The sequence below is a fragment of the Chrysemys picta genome, chromosome 4 (genome assembly GCF_011386835.1).
Source record: "Chrysemys picta bellii isolate R12L10 chromosome 4, ASM1138683v2, whole genome shotgun sequence".
In the NCBI taxonomy this organism is placed as follows: Eukaryota; Metazoa; Chordata; order Testudines; family Emydidae; genus Chrysemys; species Chrysemys picta.
In genome coordinates this window covers 117,821,711-117,841,806 of record NC_088794.1, presented here as the reverse complement: position 1 = coordinate 117,841,806, position 20,096 = coordinate 117,821,711, and the positions used below count along the sequence as shown (strand labels likewise).

The following is a 20,096-nucleotide window of genomic DNA, read 5'->3' as shown; positions in this document are numbered from 1 at the left end:
ACAAATGTATTTTATTTCGTGTCACTACATAACCGTTTTGGCGATGCTCATTCATCATGTCTGCTACATGTTTTTCGAGTTCTGGCCAATGTGGAGTGCCTCTTCTTAATGCACACTTACCCCCTGGCATACTCTTTAATGCTTTTTCATTTGCTTTCCAGTCCCGAACCATCTTTTCTGTTACTCCATATTGTCTTGCAGCAGCACAGTTATTATGTTCCATGGCAAAGTTTACAACTTTAAGTTTGAAACTGGCTTCATATTTCTTTCTTCTTGCTGGTTGAGCCATGATGGGGTTTTGACTGTTGGACATTTGTATACTGTACTGTATGTACTGGTGCTATACTGTATGAACAGGTACAGATACTGGTGCTGTACTGTATGTGGTACCCAGTATACAACAACCAGCCAATCACGGCAAGCGATGTACCTTACCGGCGATTGGCTGGTTGTTGTATACAAAGCCTGCTTGGATTGGTCAGCTCTCCCTGCCTGCCCAGCCCTCCCTGTCTCCAAGACTATCAGAGCGGTAGCGCAAACACGCCTCTTTCACCCGTCTGGCCCGCCCTTGTATCCTATTACCTCCTTCTCTGCCTCTCAGATCTCGCACATGCGCGCCTGCGCCGCTTCACTGCAGTCCTCAGGAGCGAGATCTGAGAGGCAGAGAAGGAGGTACGGTAATAGGATACAAGGGCGGGCCAGACAGGTGAAAGAGGCGTGTTTTTCTGGGCACAGCGCCGCTCTATCTCTTTTTTCCATACCCCGGGCGTCCCGGACGCCTGCAGCTTGCTCCGCCCTTCACTTACACCTTCCCGGTGAGGCGCCCCCTCACCTCGTCATCGGGCGGGGATGCGGCCGCGGCCGTTTTTGAGCTCCCCCCACCATATGCGGCGACCGCAGATTCTCCAGTCCGGCTCAGAAGTTTCAGCACCCGCCCTATAAGACGACACCCGGCGTATAAGACGACCCCCTACTTTTGAGAAGATTTTCCTGGGTTAAAAAGTAGTCTTATACGCCAGAAAATACAGTATATTGATGCGATGAATTTTGCCTCTCAGGATGGGAGAAGAGATGGGCCTTGTGTATTAAATTGACTTGTATGCTATTTAATTTATAATGGTATATAAATTTATAAGATTTTAAGTATTACCATATATTGTAATTATTTTATTTTTTTAAACATTAAATAAAGGTGGGCCTGAGTTGAAAGCTTTTTTTGTACCTGAACATTCCCAAAGCTTGGATCTGGGAATCTGGTTTGGGGCTGGATTGTCTAATAAGACAACATAATATAAACATTCATCTTCTGTAAATCAAAAAACTTTGCAGAGAACCCATGTAGAAATCAGAAAGAAATTAGAAAGATTCGGTGCATTTATGGAAGCAGTGTTGTTTAGTATTTAGAGCTACAGACTGAGAGTCAGGAGACCTGAGTTATACTCCCAGTTATGCCTCAGATTCATTGTGACATTTTGCAAATTTTAGATTTCAGTCCTGCCTTCTCAGTTTCTGCATGTATGAAATGGGGATAGTGATTTATGGCTGTATAAGAAAACCTTGGATTAAAACTGCTGTATAAGTGCAAAATATTATCATTGGTTTAAGTAAAGCTCTTAGGCTGCTAATGTATTGCAATCATGGAGTTAAAAAGAAGACCTTTTGAAAAGTCAGGGAGTTTGCTTGCATTAATGTATCTAGTAGTTATCACATTATTTCAAAACCTTGCTATATCAGTTCCTTGTCTTCTAAAACAATGTAGATTACATGATTGACTGCTAAGATGTACACAATTCTTCAACAACATAGTGTTATTTTTATAAACACTATTTTATAACCCAAAACTATGCTAGGTGCTTCTCAGAAAACTTGGAAAGACACGCTTCCTGCCCAAAAGAGTGTGTAATATGAATTTAATATGTGACAAACCGTAAAGCGGCATAAGGTAGTGGTAGTGCTGGTACTCAGTTTAAGTATATGCATATCTTAGTAGTTCAATAAAAATACATAGGGAAGGAGAAATGTGAATATAATTTAATCACTAGCCATAAGCATCAAGGAAGAGATGATTAATTTAGTTAAATTAATATAAAGGAAAGAGAGAGTAGGAGGCAGCCTGGAAAAAAGATGAGGTCTTCATTGAAGAAGTGGACAAAGAGGTTGTCAAAGCTGGAGGAGAAAAGGGATGGATGGCTTGATGACATAAACGGTTTTAAAAGACATTTGATATAGTAGAAGTTGCCTGTACAACATTGAGAATTTATCATGAAGATGATGTCAGAATAGAAAGACTAAAAAAACTATGTTGAATGGTGGATGTGAGGAGTCTGAAGAGATATGTTTAATGAAAATTAAATAAAGCAAAATTACTAAAATAGCTGTAAAGCATCTTTCATCTGAAAGTCTCAATGTACTTTACCAGGACTTATTAAAACTTGCAACACACTGCTTGACAGATCAGACTGAAAACTGAGACACAGGACTTGTCTAAGTGACTTGTCCAGAGTCTGTAGAAAGATGGGAAGAGAACAGAGATGTCCTGACTCCAGTAATCTGCTTCAACTACTGGAAGTTAACACTTCTCTAGATTAAACAATAAATACTAAATATGAGTTTATGCCTCATTGAAAATTTTTGAAATCTATTTAAAGGCTGTTGTGCCTAAGAAATGCTACTTTTTCCTATATTCTTTTCTGCCCCCCTTCTTAAAAATTCTTTCTAGTGATAGCTGCATTTCATAGAATCATAGAATATCAGAGTTGGAAGGGACCTCAAGAGGTCATCTAGTCCAACCCCCTGCTCAAAGCAGGACCAATTCCCAGCTAAATCATCCCAGCCAGGGCTTTGTCAAGCCGGGCCTTAAAAACCTCCAAGGAAGGAGACTACTCCACCACCTCCCTAGGTAACGCATTCCAGTGTTTCACCACCCTCCTAGTGAAATAGTTTTTCCTGATATCCAACCTGGACCTCCCCCACTGCAACTTGAGACCATTGCTCGTTGTTCTGTCAATTTAAAACTATACACCTCTATCCCGATATAAGGTGACCCGATATAACACGAATTCAGATATAATGCGGTAAAGCAATGCTCCGGGGGTGGGGGGGTGCGGTGCTGCGCACTCCGGTGGATCAAAACAAGTTCAATATAACGCAGTTTCACCTATAACGTGGTAAGATTTTTTGGCTCCTGAGGACAGCGTTATATCAAGGTAGAGGTGTATTTGTTTTGAGTTTTTCTCTCTGCCTATGATCACATGAACTCCTAATTCCTTCTTTGTGGTGATCATTTTGTTGCTGTAGTGATAATTATGTTGTTACAAATGGTATTATGATTTCACATTGTTAACCTGAAGCAGGTGATCTTGTAAGAAACACAGATCTTGGATTTTATGTCCACTTCTATATTTAATAGAAAACAGGAATCTCCTTCCCACTACATCTGTCCACCTCTTCCTATAAAGAGAGAAAATAGAGGAAAAACTATTTCTATATAGAATGTTTTTCATGAGGCATCAGTTGCTTCTTTAAAGTTCTTGCATATACCCATAGAGCAGAGAAATGTATACTGTGTTGCATCTTAAAGAGGAACTAACTATTTTTATGTGCCTGTTTTTTCTTTAATTGTTTCCACTGGTTTATGCTTCCAGAGTTGTCAGCATTCGCTGTAATAGTCATCTTCCCTTCACATTATTATTGCAATCAAAAACCCTGATTCATCATAGTTTACACACTTAATCACCACTCTGACATATATATATTTTTGGGCAATTAGAGATGTTCAAGTTTGTTCATATTTCAATGACTGGATTTTATAATATAAGTGTGGTTACATTCAGATTTGTCCTTTTCCCCATTCTCCAGGTTTCAATACATCAATGGCAGATTCATCCAGTGATTCAGACAATTTTCTTCGTGGTCGTGTAGGAAGGCGGGGCCCTCTAAGAGCAACCCACAGCAGAGCCCGAAACCATGGGGCTGGAGATGTTACAGAGAAGATCCATACCTTAGCAAGCACTTTACAGGTTGTTAGACAATGATCAGATACTGTGCAAACAGGATAACTTATGTTTGTGTAAAAGAAAGTGCCCAATTTTTCTGAATGAGGTGGTCTAAAGTGCTGTGGTAATGGGAAACATTACTTGCCATTTATCAACTGTAAAAAGTATTTGGGAAATAAAGCATGACATGTCTGCATTTACAGTGAGTATTTTACTGCTATTTCTTACAGCAACATGGAAGCTTGATAAAATATTGTTAGAAATGACTCGTTTAAACCATTGAAAGGTCTGATAATGTCTCATTCAGTTACGAAGTTGGCAAAATGTTTGCCAACAGAGCAATCTTTTTTTTTTTTTTTTTTTTTTTAAATTAACTGCAGAATTCCCACAGGATGCATTAGCTCTTTGGGGCAGCGACTGTCATTTTGTTCTGTGTTTGTACATTGCCTAGCACAATGGGGTCCTGGGAGTCCTAGGTGGTATCATAATATTAATAAAAAAAAACCAAATTACAGACAGAGTGAAGACAAAAATCCCTTCCCCACAGATCTGATAATCTGAATAGATAATGTTCAGACAAAGGATCATGGACAGGCTAGAATGCAAAAGAGAGTGCATGTCACTTGTTTGGATGACTTTTTGGGGCAGTGGCTTCTCTGTGGGCAAAAGTAATTCTGTACAATTGGCATTGTGGGGTTCCATGTTTTATGTATCCCTGACTCCAGCTCAAACTTGCTCAGTTTGCAAGTTAAGACTGCTTTCTAGCTGACAGCCCTGCAGACTCCCCTTGAGCGCTGAGTCAAGCTGGGTTCTTTTCTTCTTAATGCATCCGTCACCAGCAATAAAAATGAAGGTGCGATTTGTCCTGTCATGCAGTATCTTTGCTACTGGTGATGCTGAGAAGGAAAGAACCCACAGGGAGTTTGCTGAGTTGTAACTTAGAAAAGAAAAATCTTGAACAGAGTAAACTTGAGCTGGAAGAAGTGAGATACAACACTGCAGTTTTAATTCTGAGCTGAAGAAAGATCCTGATTTAGATGCACTGTGTTCATTTTGATTAACGAATTAAGACTTAATATTTTAGTGTGAAGTATGCATTGTCCTCATTTTGCAGATGGGGGAACTGAGGCATTGAGTGTGAAGTGAATTCCAGAGTGTGAAGTGAATTCCAGCACTGAATAGAATCCAGATCTCTTGACTCCAGTCTTATGCCATAACTAGAAGATCATACTTCCTTTTTACTTGACAATGTCTTATATTTTTATGCAGCCGCTGAGCCAGACAATATAACAAAAATACCAGTATATATTTTCAGTTTATTCAGAGTGCCTGCCCATAGCTTCAAGCTTTCTCTTACTTATTTGGTGAGCTTGACAGGTAGCTTAAGCTATTTGCCTCAGCTTACCCATGTGTAAAATACAGATAATGATTAAGGCTGCGTGTCTGTCATGGAGGTAACGGAAGTCATGGATTCTGTGACTTTCCATGACCTCCGTGACTTCTGCAGCAGCTGATGCAGCTGGCTCCGGGGCTGCCTGAGCATCTCAGGCAGCCCCTAGGGCTGCCGCACTGACCGCTGTTGGGGCAGTCTTGGGCCACTGCACTCACTTCCCCCCAGCAACAGCAGTTCGGGTGTGGGAGGGGACTCAGGGCTGGGGCAGGAGGTTGGGGTGCGGGTCGGTGCTTACTTGGGGGGGGTCTCCCCGGAAGCGGCCGGCATGTCCCTACAGCTCCTAGGTGGAGGGGCCAGGAGACTCTGCGCGCTGCTCCTGCCTGCAGGCATGGCCCCTGCAGCTTCTATTGGCTGCGGTTCCTGGTCAGTGGGAGCTGCAGAGCCAGCGCTCGTGGCAGGGGCCGCGCACGGAGCCCCCTGGCCTTCCCTCCCCATAGGAGCTGCAGGGATATGCCAGCCGCTTCCGAGAAGCTGGGTGGAGCTGGGTAGGAAGCCTGACATCCCCGCCAACCTTCCTCTCCCCCCCCCCTCCTCCCCAGTGGGGGGTCCCGGGCCGTGTGCTGCTGCCTGCTTCCCCCGAGCACCAGCGGGGGTCTGGGACCACCCCCAGCACTTGCAGCACCCCTGGACTGCTGCTCCAGAGCACCTGCAGCCCTCTGGCCCAAATTTTAGTAAGGGGTGTGAATTTTTGTTTACTGCCTGTGACCATGACTTTTACCAAAAATACCCGTGACTACAATGTTGCCTTAAGAGTGATACTTCGGAATTTCAGTGGGATTGCCATAATATGAGGCTAAATGATTGCTTTAAGGTCCTTGGCTGAAAGGTTTTGATACAGTGTAGGCAAAATTTGGCTGCTTAAACTTAGGCATCTATTGAAAATGATTGGTCTGATTTGTTTTCATAGGTGCTCGGTGTCTCCAGCTCTCACAGACTTCCGTGGGAGTTGTGGGTGCTCAGCCACATTGAAAATCAGATCACTTATTTAGATGCCTAATGTGAGGCAAAGTATATTAATGGTAAAGCTAACAAAGTAATGCATTTTTGTTTCTTTGGAGAGACGATTTCTAATTTAACATTCTTTTTCCTCAATTTTGTTCTTAAGGATACCAACCGAAACCTGAAACACGTTGACCAGATGCTAGGACAGTACAGAGAGTACAACAATGAACAGACTGAAGCTATAGCAACTGTGAGCAACTTTCAATGTAACCTTAAGCCTCTTCCTCCTGTGTTATTATATAACCAGTTGAAAATTGGTGTCTAGCAATGGGCAAGCTAGCGAGAGATTTAAACAGTATAAATCAATCTTTAATAGTCTTCTGTACTACCACCTTTTGAAATTGATAGAGTTTCTGAATGAGATTAGCAACAAGGAGTCCGGTGGCACCTTAAAGACTAACAGATTTATTTGGGCATAAGCTTTTGTGGGGAAAAAAACCCTCACTTCTTCACATACATGGAATCTGAAAAAGTGAGTTTTTTGACCCACGAAAGCTTATGCCCAAATAAATTTGTTAGTCTTTAAGGTGCCGCCGGACTCCTTATTGTTTTTGTGGATACAGACTAACACAGCTATGCGCTGATACTTGACACCATGAATGAGATTAGAACACTTTTAGTACTGGTTGGCCCAGTCTTCTTTGTGGTCCCGTTAGGAAATGTCTGAAGGGCGAAATTCACCACGGTTCAGAGGACCCACACAAAGCCCTATACACGACTTAAGCCTCTGACATGGAATGGTGCTTAAATGTGGTACACAGGGTATTTTGCAAGCCTTTGCCCCAGAGTGAACTTAATCAGAAATGAATGGGATGATATTTAATTGTAGAGTAAAACAGGAGATGGATAGTGTTAAGGATGAACAAATTGGTTGGTACTCTGGGAGCTATCAAGTTTGAGATGTTAAAGTCAGAGATTTATTGAAACTGAATCCTGTGGTATGAAAGGAAATGTGGAAAATGTACTGTTTTGCTTGAAAATTGGCCTAATATTTGAGTACTCTGTGGTATATATTCATTGAGTTCAATAATACAACTTCTGTAATTTGTGTAAACTCTAGTGAAATATGCCCTTCAGTGCTCAGTTGTACTATACCAAATAAAACTGCACAATACAGATAAGTAGAATATTTAAAGAAATTAAACTGAAATATTTAAATTATGTGAATTTCCATACTTATACATTGTAATGTAGAATTATTTGCTATTTTTCTTCTGAAAAAGCAGTAGGAAAATTTTATTCTATCCTAGTAATTGGGAATATAACTATCTCAGTTGGGAAACGTAGATGTCTTCAATACTAATACTCTGATTTAGAAGATAAACTTGAGTACTTGTGCCTTTGCAGATAGATATATATAATTTAATTGCTGATTTTTACTCTTAAGATTTCTCTTGGACATGGGAGACATAAATGTAGGTTCACGATTGGGTTTTATTAGTTTTCACTATTTTAATAATGATAAAATTAATTCAGGTTTTTTTTTTAAAGACACTAACTTTTCAGAGAATAGAAAAACATGATAGGCTTATTTATTCTCAACATACTGGTAGGTGTTCTTTTCAGACAGCTAGAAGTTGAACTGGGTTTTGGCTGAGCATGGCCGTATCAGAATTTTATTTTGATTCAGGACCTTCTTTTTTAGCATCTGGATGACTGATATCTTTCTGACTTGATTTCTCTTCAAAGTGAGCAATAAAGTTTTGGGACATCTCCTGTTGGAGATTTAGAATACTAAAGTATAGTCTACACCCTCTATTAGTAAAAAAACTTCATCTTCCAAATAGTTCCTGTTCACTTCCCTAAACATAAAAAAATCATCTTCCATCACCTTCACATCCATATTATACTTCCTGTGTACCAATGGTCTGATGCTTTCTTCCTGCCTGCTATCAGTCTCACTTGCTTATTTTGACATGCTTCTGATTTGCTACCATTTATTTCTCATCCCTGGCTGCCTGAATTCTTGATACAACTGGCCCCTCTTATACTGGTTCCAAGCCTGCTGGAACTGTGAGGAAGTTTTTGGTGGGTGATGGGAGGCCATACAAGGGAATTAAACATAGGTGTATTGTGTTGAGACTGTGTCCTCACAAGAGTCCTGCTCTGAATTCTAGCAGCCAGAAATCTACCTTCCAACCCCACAATTACATGTTACCTCCAGGGTATGATCAAGTTTTCAAAATATCTAAGCTGATCTAGGATTCTGCCATCTCTTGTTGAAACTTGAGCAAAGAGTAAAAAAATGGGTTTAACAGTTCTCTCCATTCCTGAATGCCTCTATGAGGGAGGTCAGTCCACTGGGAGGAGGGCAGTGTAGCCTATTGGCCGGAGCATGCAGCAGGCCTTGTGGCCGGGTTCAGAGCCATAATCCGTCATTAGGAGCCAAAACCAATGGTCAAAACCGGAGGTCAGGATCTTGATACCAGAGCCAAGAGGTCGAGCCAGAGTCCGTAGCCAGGAGCTGGAGTCAAGGGTCAAACTGGAGGTCAGGAACTGGAGCAAGCAGGGTAGCAGGCAAGGAGGGGTTCAAGGTAGGGGAAGGACAGAGGCAAGGCTCGATGCAAGCAGGAGCAGTATGAATAAGGTAATGCAGGAGCAGGCCACAGTCATGGAGATGAGTGCTGAGAAGCCACCAAGCTGCAGCTGCTGGCTTAAGAGCCAGCCTGCTGGCCTCTGCAGCCAATCAGGTTGGATGGCTAATTAGGCTGCAGGCCAGATGTACTGATGAGGCTGCCTGGAGACTAGCTTTGCTGCAGGCCCCGATTCCTGACAGGGAGAAATTAGAAGAAGATTATTACAGCATCCTGCTTTGCATAAAGATACTGTAGTTGGCATCCTTCTATTTTGCCTGTCTTCAGTTGTTCAGGGGAAGTTTGATTATCAACAATTAGCTCAGTCATAATATAGGCATGTCTTGATTGTGAGCTTCTCCTAAAATGAATGAATTTTAATCCTGGTTTACACTTTACTTCAAAAGGAATCTTTGTTTCTTCCCCTTCGTTCTCATCCCTATGTATAAAACATTTGGGTGGGTGAATGAAGGGGGAAATGATGTCTTTTCCTTCCTATGAAGTATTAAGTGTTGGCTACTCTTGGATGCAAGGTAGTAGGTTTGATGGCACAGTGATCCAGTGCAGCAAATCCTATATGTTATGATAGATTTGTTTTTTGCAGTGTTCTGGAGTATCCACCAAATATAGTTTGTTCTTCCTGAATAACTGACTGTCTTCCATGCCCATCTCTTGAAACTCAACATTTTGCAGTCTATTTGGAAAGAACTCCGTATGTTTGTCAGTGACTGAGAGGAATGGTGGCAAAAGGTAGCCACAGTGCACTACCTAGATGATTGTCCTAAATATATTTCAGAAACTGGATTTGTCTGTCAGCTCATGATGCTCAACTTGACTACGAAAATGCATGTTAGTGGCTCCCCAAGATGCTTCTTCTGTAGTTGTAGTGAAGAAGATAGCCAGGAAGGATTGCAGCCAGTTCTGGATGCAAGACACATATAGCAAAGACAAAGCTAACCAGGAACAATTAAATGGGGAAAAGCGAGACTCTGTTGAAACCCTAGTTCTTTCCTATCTCTAGTTTCCTCAGCATGATTGAATTTGGTTCCTTCTAGCTAGTGAAAACATTAGACCTGATGTCACTATTGTCACATAAGAAGAGATAGTGTTCACTGGCAGGTAGGAGACTTGAGTTTCATTCCTGGTTCTAAGCTTACTTGCTGTGTGGCCTCTAGCTAGATCAGGGATGGGTTTGCTTACCCTTATGTGTCTAATAGCCGCTGGAGTTTTCATTATTCTTATGTGAAAGTCTGCCTTTGTCTTTTCTTAGCTATCAAGTTCCAATTCTTGCCTCTTTCTCTTTCGCCTGTGTAGAATTCAGATGTTAGTAACTTAAACAATCCCTTGTGCTTTGAATCTCATGTGAGAACCAATGTTTTTGTCTCAGGACAGTCTTAAAATAAGTTTGCTTTTCTTGTAAAGATATGTTTAAATGTCTTTGTTCCTGCTACTACTATCACTTTAAGAACTTAGACCATATATATCCATCTCTGTTACTTTTTTAAATAATAGCTGTTCTCAAAACTGAGTGCCTATATTTCAAATATCCTTTTATTGTGGTGTTCTTTAAAAAAAAGTAAAAGTTTTGGTTGCTACTATACAATTGGAATTCTTTCCGTAGTACACTGTACTTTAATGAAGTCCTACAGAATCAAGATTTTTCAATCTGATACATGCAACTTACAACATAATTTTTTTTTTAAATCCATATCTTATTTGGATGTCCAGTTGTTCTATGACAAGTACCCAGGTCTTCATCTAACAAATCACCAGAATACAAATAGTGTTGTCTTTACCCTTGTCTTGCAAAAACAGCCATTTTATCTGCTAAAGTGAGACAACTGATTAAAAGCATGAACAGATATTAGCTATTAGCTTAATAAATGAGTGACTGGATGAACTACCACTTGTGTTCTGCACCTTGTTCAATAATGTGTGTGTAACTTACTAATGTGTGATTATCTTCATGCCTCTTACGACATCTGGTTTCTTTCAGCATTTCACGTAGACTAAGTTGATGTTAAACAGAACGTTTTTAGGAATCTCTCTCTAATTCTTTCTGTAGTTATTTTTAAAGGGATTTTGCTTCTTGTTGCTGTGATGTTGTCCATTGAGTACTTATATTACCACCTCAATTTCTCTATAGAAATAGTAAAATTAATTTTAATTGGGTGGGGGAGTTCCTTTTTAAAGGTATTCTAGACTCATGCCTCACTTTGACTTGGGATCTTTGACTTTGTGGGACCGCAGAGCAGCAGCACTGAAGCCAGGTGCACCACACTATTTCATCCCATTGGCATAGTTTCCTGTACGTGCCTGTTTTTTGGATTAATTCAGTTTGCTGATTTACTTTTTGTGTGGTATGCAACTCTATTCATATTTGAAATATATTGGTTGATGATCACTCCATCCAGTCCCAGCTTCCAGCAGTCAGAGGTTTAGGGATAGCCACAGCATGAGATTGCATCTCTGACCATCTTGGCTAATAGCCATTGATGTACCTATCCTCCAGGAACTTATGTAATTATTTTTTGAACCCAGTTATACTTTTGGCCTTTACAGCATCCCCTGGCAATAAACAACTCACAGTCAACCTGTGGTACTTAAGTCATTGGTTTTCAAACTTTTTTTCTGGTGACTCAGTTGAAGAAAATTGTTAATGCCCGCGACGCATGAGGGGTTTGGAGTGTGGGAGGGGCTCAGACCTGGGGCAGAGGGTTGGGATGTGGGGGTGAGGGCTGTGGGGCAGGGCCGGGAATGAGTGGTTCAGAGCGTCGGAGGGGGCACTGGTCTGGGGGTGCAGGCTCTGGGGTGGAGCCAGGGATGAGGGGTTTGGGGTGCAGGAAAGGGCTCTGGGTTTGGGGGGGGCTCAGGGCTGGGGTGCGGGGTTGGGGCGCAGGCTTATCTCAGGCGGTTCCCAGTCAGCGGCGCAGCAGGTGTGCTAAGGCAGGCTTCCTGCCTGTCCTGGCACCACGGACTGCACTGCACCCCAGAAGCGGCCAGCAGCAGGTCCGGCTCTTAGGTGGAGGCTCACAAGCGGTTCCACGTGGCTCTCGCCCACGGACACTGACTCCACCCCCCCAGCTCCCATTGGCTGGTTCCCGGCCTATGGGAGTGTGGAGCTGGTGCTTGGGGTGGGGGCAGCGCGCGGAGCCCTGTGCCCCCTCCTTCCCTCCCTCCCCCGCCTAGAAGCCGGACCTGCTGCTGGCTGCTTCTGGGGCACAGCGTGGTGTCAGGACAGGTAGGAACTAGCCTGCCTTAGCCAGGCAGCACTGCTGATGGGACTTTTAACGGCCCGGTCAGTGGTGCGGACCAGAGCCGCCACAACCCAGTGCCTTACATTCTGCGACCCGGTACTGGGTTGGGACCCGCAGTTTGAAAACCACTGGTTTAAGTATTTCCCTGTGTTTGCTGCCTATTAATTTCATTGGGTGACCTCTGATTCTTGTGATAAGTAAAAGGTGTTTTGAGATGGGGTGACCAGAACTGCATGCAGTATTCAAGGTGTGGGTGTACTTTCGATTTATATAGTAGTAGTATGATATTTTCTGTTTTATTATCTATCCGTTTCTAATGGTTCCTAATGTTCTGGGCTTTTATAACTGCTGCTGCATGTTGAGCAGATGTTTTCAGAGAACGATCCATGATAACTCCAAGATCTCTGTCTTGAGTGGTAACTGCTAACTTAGACCCATCATTTTGTATGTATAGTTGAGATTCATGTTTACCAGAGTGCTTTACTTTGATCTTATAACATTATATTCCATCTGCCATTTTGTTGCCCAGTCAGCTAGTTTTGTAAGATCCCTTTGTTACTCTTCACAGTCAGCTTTGTATTAAACTGTCTTGATTCACTGTCATTTGATCAGTGTCTATAAATATCTACCTACATTGGGAGAGACTTAGTTTTAACAGAAGCTCTTTAATCTAGCATAACAGGATCCAATGGCTGGAAGCTGACGTTAGATAAATTCATCTTAAAATAAGGAACGTTTTAACAGTGAGAATAACAAACCATTGGAACAACTTACTTAGGTATTCAATGAATTTGCCATCACTTGTACTCTTTAAATCAAAATTGGATGCCTTTCTAAAGGATATACCCTAACTCAACCAGAACATATGGGTTTGATGCAGGAATCACATGGTGAAATTCTATGGCCTGTGTTATACAGGAGTTCAGTCTAACTGAGCATAATGGTCCAGTCAGGCCTTAAATTCTATGAAATTTGAAATAATTGATGTTTCTCATTTCCTTCTCAATTCATTTCAAATCAGTGAGAGTTCTTTGGTCTTGCTGAGACTTGCTCCATTGTCCGATTAGGTTGTGGTGCAGGACAGTCCTTTGTGGTTCTGCTGCACTGCACTTTTTTGTGCATACTTTTATTTTAAAGATACTGTACTTAAAATGTTATGAGGCTACCACTCCTGTCTTCTTCAGACCAGTTCTACCTCTTGCCAACAGGGTTGGAGGACTATTGACCTGCCTCCAAAACTTTCACGTCAGCAAATGTGACGTGAGGTGTATTATGATGTGGAGACATCAAAATGTGATGCCTCTTTGTTCCATAGACACTGTATTGCGACATGTTTTGTTGTGCCACAACGAAATTACTCTTCAACTCAAACTGCAAAATCTGGTGTTCCTAGACTGCAACCCTATTTGTTTTTTTTAAGTCAATTTTCCAGATTTTTGTTTGGTTTTGAAAGCAAAACAATTTTATTTATTTATATATATGCTTGTGTGTGTGTGTGCACACATACACACACTTTTTACGTTCATACTTTCTTGCATGTCTGTATACACACCTTTTAACAATTTGTCATTTTACTGCAGTTAAAAGAGACACTGGAACAATCTATAGGCCAATTAAGGAGCCAACGATTGTCCAGAAATTCTGGAATGAGAAGTGCCTCTCTTTCAAGTTTATACACAAGTGACCTGGATGGTGAAGCAGCCACAGGTAAATGTTAAGAAGCTCTAGTATGTCACTGCATTGTAACATCCTTTTAAGGCTAGAGAGTGAATTTACATTAAATGGAGTAGAATCATGTTTGTTTTTCTTTAAAGAAAAGTCATGATTTTAAAAGTCCAACATTTTGGGACTATTTAGGGCTGGTAGTATGAGCTATGTGTCTCATTGGGAAGCTGGGAATCTTCCTTTTCCTTTAATATAAATCTCCTCTTTCTAGCCTGAGAGAGCTTCGAAATACTGGGCTTTAAAATTGTGATGTTTTTATTTATAGAAAAAGCTGACATTGGCCCAGTATTGAATTTTTTCCTTCCTAGGCCTTGGGCAGGTGTAATTTTGGGGACAAATTCTTCACTTTTGGGTGGAGAAGGAAATATTTCTTTAGGAGGTTGATTTAAAGAAACAAAACTGTTTGAAATGTTAGACTAAATCCTGGGAAGGTGGGTTAGTGGGTAGATGGCAGGTATTTGGGGGGGAAAGTTGAGTGATGAAATGCACAAGCACACAAGAAATGTATTTATTGGTTGTCTGTGAAATTTATCACATTGTGTCTTTGATTTCTTATATGCCCATATGTGTGTGTGAGAATCTTTTTTAAAATTTTCCCTTTCTTCAGTTTTCTCTTTCCATTTATCTTTTTTACCTCTTATCTTGTAAAGGGAGCCGCCATTTCCAGCCTACCTCACCTCTCAGGGATTATGGAGACTCACAGAGCACTAGACGTCGGAGGTCTAGGTCTGCTAATGTCCGGTTTGTCGATGAGGCCAATAATTTGGACCAGGTACTCAATACTAGTAGGAGATCTGCTCTCAAATGTCCCTTTCGGTTATTTAAAAAAAAAAAAATCTGTGAAATTCAGAGCAGATGGACTTGTATTTTGGCTGCTGACATGAAAGTCTTTTCTAGAGTTTCTCTAAGTATTCTATATGCATAGTGCACTCATGTCACTTGTGAGCACAGCATATTGTGCATGTTTTTGAGGAAGGTCCTCTAAGATCCCCCTTGCTGTAGCTCGTTTACTCTCACCTCTCAGACTCAAAATACTAACCATGTGTGAACTGTCCTCCTGACTGAGGTGGGCTGGTCATTGCTCCTTCTGAAACTTGATCGTTTATTTATATAAAGAGTGACAGAGGCAGTGACATGCTGTATATATCCTAAAAGGTACTATTTCAAAATCTCTTGATATGGGATTGACATGTAATAAATTAGCCCTTGTAATCATGAGAAAAAGATCTAAAGACTACAACTCTTAGAGCTTTACAATTATTTAAACAAACATCAACACAGAATTAAAACACTAGTCTTGTCCCATTCTTAATTCACCTGTGCTTGTCTCAAACATGCTGGGTCTTCCAGTTCTCAGTCCATCATTCATCTTAGCCCCAAATGTCTGCTTAAAGCAGGTCTTGTAGCTAACAGTTTAACTTTCACAGGCCTATGAGGAGAGCAAGCTCTGGATTCAAGAGCTCTTCTGTGGGATGCCCTGAGACCAGCCCCATCTCTTTTAAATTAAGGGAGCTCATCTTGAGCTTGTTTAATGACTACAACTGTAGTTGATAGCCCAGGGGGAGAATCTGCTCCCTGTGTGAAACATCACTCATTAAATGATTGGCCACAATTTTCATATGGTTTCATATATGTAGCTTTATGTATAGTGCATTATGGCAATCCAAACTCATAGTGACAAAGGCATGGTATATAGTGATATCAGTGTCTTCAATTTTGTTTGTATTAATTTCAGCCAACTCACCCTTATTTTCACCCTATTACATGTAGACATTGAGTTATTTGTCCCATTGCACCAGGCAGGTGAAATGAGATGGAGATGAAGATTTGGGTGTCAGTTGGTCTGTTGCAGACACCTCACCCCATGTCTACTCGTTAACTCTCCAAACAGCCTGATACACACTTTGAATGGGTAGGATAATAGGATGGATTCCTATTGTTCCTCCGTAGAGGCTTCAGCACATATGAGCATTTACCCCAAACTACTCTCTGGGCTTCCCCAGGTAGATATGAATGGAGCTGAAAGATCTAATAAATCAGCATGAGCTCTTTATCTTCATTAATTGCTAGACAATCAGCTGATGTAAAAATGCAACTTTTGTACTGTAATTCAATCTAAATCTTTATTACACAGGGTTAAGGAAGTCTGAGGACCCCAGAAACTACCAGAGTTGTTCCACCATGATCTTTGTAATGACCTTTCCCCTAAAAGAGGAGTTAGTTAACCTTTTCAACAATAAAATATCTGTTTATAATAAGCTCTTTGGAAAAACACTGTTTTTGTTGTGTGTTTAGACAGCACTTTGTGCTTTATGGTGGTTCCCAGAATACAAATAAGATTTTTGCATATATAGTTTAATATCTTTCTGAACATTTTTTTGTTTATTTTGATGGTGTGTGTGTGTGTGTATATGTATGTATGTGTGTATATATATATATATATATATACACACACACACACACAGAGAGAGACGTTATATGCCAATATAAGTACTGCTTTGCTTATTTTTATAAAACTACTTAAATATTAACTATATCATTTTATTTCAGTAAAAACATGGATAAGTTGTTCTCTGGGATGATTTTTATTGACTATGGCCATAGGCTGAATTTGATTTATGGGATGAGGTGATGCTCAAATCTCACTTACCACAGCTTGAATCCTGGTATTCTCCCCCCTTGCCGCGTTCACAATCTCAGCATTCACATTCCCTATGTTTACCTTGCCAGGTCTTCCCATATTTTTGTTAGATATGACAAGTTTTGAAGTTTATTGATAATTCCACAATCATTTAAATTCATATAAGTCTAGATTCATTTATAAATGGTATTTTCTCAGTAGATTTACTTCCTGTCCCACAGCCCCTAGCAATTTCCTACTCCATCATGCTGCTCTACACTGTAACTATACTGCTCCGCTTGCTCAGAGTGGAGAATCAAAGTGAAATTTACAAGATCGCCTTAGAAAGGTAATACAAATGGTTCAGAGAGTTTAATTTCTCCACTTGCCCAGATCTGCTGATTGATTTGGAGCAGGGAGACCAGCATTGGATTGTGAAAGGGACAGGTAACTGAAATCAATACGCTCTAAAGCACTTGAACAGCCTCAGTTTATAACCTTGTTACTTCATTTTCTGTTGCACAGCTGAGAAGTGTGGTGTTGTGATATGGTTGCTGGGAGAAAAGCTTTAGTGCTATACTAGCACACCTGCCTAATTCAGCCCTGTACTATGAATAAATGTTAAATTACATATGAAATAATATAGTTGTAGTATTTAGAACTAGAAGGAGACCATAAACAATTCCAGACCGGAGGGTCCTGACACCTTCGTCATCTTTAACCTTTGTTTTGTTTAAATGTTTCTTTAAAACGTTTTAAAATACGTTTTTCCTTTTGAAATGACACTGAAGAAAGACATTTCAAACTTTTTCAGCTTAATTTGTGTGTTCTCATTTGCAGCTACATTCCTTACACCACTCCCTTCGAGACCTGAGCAGTGAACAGGTTCGCCTAGGAGATGATATCAGCAGGGAGCTTTCAAGAAGATACCGGTATAAGTAGTATCCATTTTCACATCAGGCAGAAAAGATGAGCTGTTTAAAGAATAAATTAGGAAATGTAGTTTAAGAGCTGTTTATAAATATAGAAATTAACTTTTGTTGGTTCAAAATATAAAAAAGCAATCATAGGAGTACAAAATGGACAATATGCTTCCTATTATAATTTTAAAAGGAGGAGAGTTTTAGAACTTCCTTCCAAAATATGGGGGAAGGAAAACCTGCATGATGATAAATTATCTAAGTCACGTCATCTTCATATTCAGTATATAATAAACACAATCCTTCTCAAAGGTAGCATTTTCCATTGGCTAATCCAGTGGGTTAGGGGATGGGAATCATTTGTACTATTCTCAACTCTTCCACTGGTAGATTGTGTTTAGAACCTGATCAGTAGCCCCCTGAAGTCAATGGAAAGACTACCATTGACTTCCATGAGCTTGGATTAAGGCCTTTAAGGTTTTCTGTATTACCCAAAAAAACAGATGGACTTTGAGCAGGTCACTTATGTTTTCTGTGCCTCATCTTATTCTGTGAAATGGGCATAATCTGCAAAATGTGTAGCAAGGATTAAGTTAATTGTTTGCAAAGTGCTGTCAGATCTCTAAATGAATGACAAAGCAAATATTAGCACTATCTTATTGCAAGTGATTGGGCAGCTAAAACTCAGGAATATGACTTTCTCACTACATAGAATAGCTACTATGTAATGGCTGTGTCTTCATTCAAATCTAAATCCTAGAACAAAATTATTGATGAAAGTAACTTGAGAAATGATTTGCATTCTGGATTCTGCTCTTGCTGATTTTTTTACATGTCATACATTTCATAGTTTAAGAGTGGTGGCATGTCTCACAAATTAGCTTCCCATTATCTGCCCTCAAAGTGTGGATACATTTTAATATGTGGTTTTGCTACCTGACCGCTGCTTTGTCTAGGAGTTTGCAGACAGAAAAGATCTGTTTTTAAAACTGCCCTAACGTGCAGGCATTGCAAAAGCTTAAAACCCCCAAATAAATAAATGCTGATTAAAGGCATATCATTGCTGCTCAGTTTAAATTAACCCATACTATTAAAATTTAAAATGAATCTTTGCATTTTTTTCCTTCTAAGGACTGATGCAGAAACCAAAAAGATCTTGGCAGACTTGTCTGAAAAGCTCACTGAATCCCAAAGACAAGAAACTGTGAGTGTGTTTTCAGCATAGCTAACTGGGTTGGGGAGAAAGGAGAGCAGGTGTGTTATGTACCTAGTTGCTAGTTCAATATGCATCTTGCCAATCAACTTAACACCAACATGTTATTGTGTCCTTAAAACGTAGTGAAGTTTGGGTCAGTGGGCTTGGGTGCTTTCACTGTGTAGCAAAAATGTAATGTGTTTCATCCCTCAAATCCTTGCTCGTTGAACTGAATGAGGGCATTTTATTGTTTGGGGTATTTTTTCGGTTCATTCACAATAAATTATCATGGAAAAAGCTGGCAGTGCTGTAGTTTGAGTGCTGAGCATTACTTGGAGCATTTTTCAGCAAACAAAATATCCTTCTAAAGCTCTAAAAATAATTTGTTGTAATTAAAAGTACATTCTCCTTTCTCCAGAGTCAACTTATATGTCAGTTACCCTTTTTAACTGAGCTGTCCTTTCAAAATAATCATTTAATATGCTTAGGATGTTGCTGTTATAAGGATTTTATGCCTTACAGTATGTGGTAATAAATAATCAATATTGCAAACTTATAACATCACAGGGAGACTTTGAGATCATTAGCTGCCTTGATACTGTCCAACTGAGTGTGATACAAAAGCATATTAAACTTGATTATTATGAGGGGAGAGAATTAATTTTTTTAGCTTATTTCAGAAGGATCACAACCTAAATAAAAGATGCAAAAATAACATCTGGTTTGTGGAAGGGTCAGTCATTAGTAAGGCTGCAAGTTTGTTTTTCTCTTGCTCAGCCCCTTCCCCTGGCTTTGATCCTGTACCTATGGTCCCTCCTTGCTGCCCACAGGTTCAACACACCCATCCATTTCCTATTTTCCTCGCAGGTGGGACTCTCTTGGGCTCTTGCTTCTTCCCACTCTCTGGGAGAGGCTTCTTTCTCCCATCCTGGTAGAGGCATTCTCCCTTCCAGTGTCCTTGCTGCCTATAGGCATAACATTCATTTGGCTCAGCCACAGACCTCCTGGCCCTGGTGTATTGCTTCCCCTTTCGTTCTCTGTGGACCCACTTCTGCAGGAGCTTAAGTATATAGAGCTGCTGCTCAGCTAGCTGGATCATGTAGGCCTGCAAGCACTCCTGTGTCTCCCACAGTCTCTGTTGCATCTGGAGAACCTGTAGCAGCAGGGCCTGAAGCTGCCCTTGCTGCTTGTTAGCCCCTTTTCACAGGGTCACCGACTCTGGAGTCCAGTCCGGGAGGGTGTATGAGCCCTTGGCAAAACATGCCTAGTGTGGCTCCATTGTCTCTCCACCTTTACTGTCTCTCAGATAGTCTTTCAAATTCCCCTTGTATCGGGGGTAGCGGTCAAAGAGTCTGA

At 40.7% G+C, this 20,096-nt stretch overlaps 1 protein-coding gene across 9 annotated transcripts in view; it reads left to right on the top strand.

The window, feature by feature from the left end:
- CEP128 (centrosomal protein 128) overlaps window positions 1-20,096 on the top strand; it is a 418,852-nt gene that overhangs the window by 14,646 nt on the left and 384,110 nt on the right. For 8 of the 9 annotated variants that reach the window (XM_065593465.1, XM_065593463.1, XM_065593464.1 and 5 more), the window contains 6 exons: window positions 3,859-4,019; window positions 6,554-6,640; window positions 13,861-13,987; window positions 14,656-14,777; window positions 17,466-17,557; window positions 18,677-18,749. In XM_065593465.1, the coding sequence (XP_065449537.1) occupies window positions 3,859-4,019; window positions 6,554-6,640; window positions 13,861-13,987; window positions 14,656-14,777; window positions 17,466-17,557; window positions 18,677-18,749 (662 nt within the window). Of the gene's footprint in view, window positions 1-3,858; window positions 4,198-6,553; window positions 6,641-13,860; window positions 13,988-14,655; window positions 14,778-17,465; window positions 17,558-18,676; window positions 18,750-20,096 lie in introns of all 9 variants that reach the window. The other variant, XM_042858572.2, reaches the window with a different exon arrangement.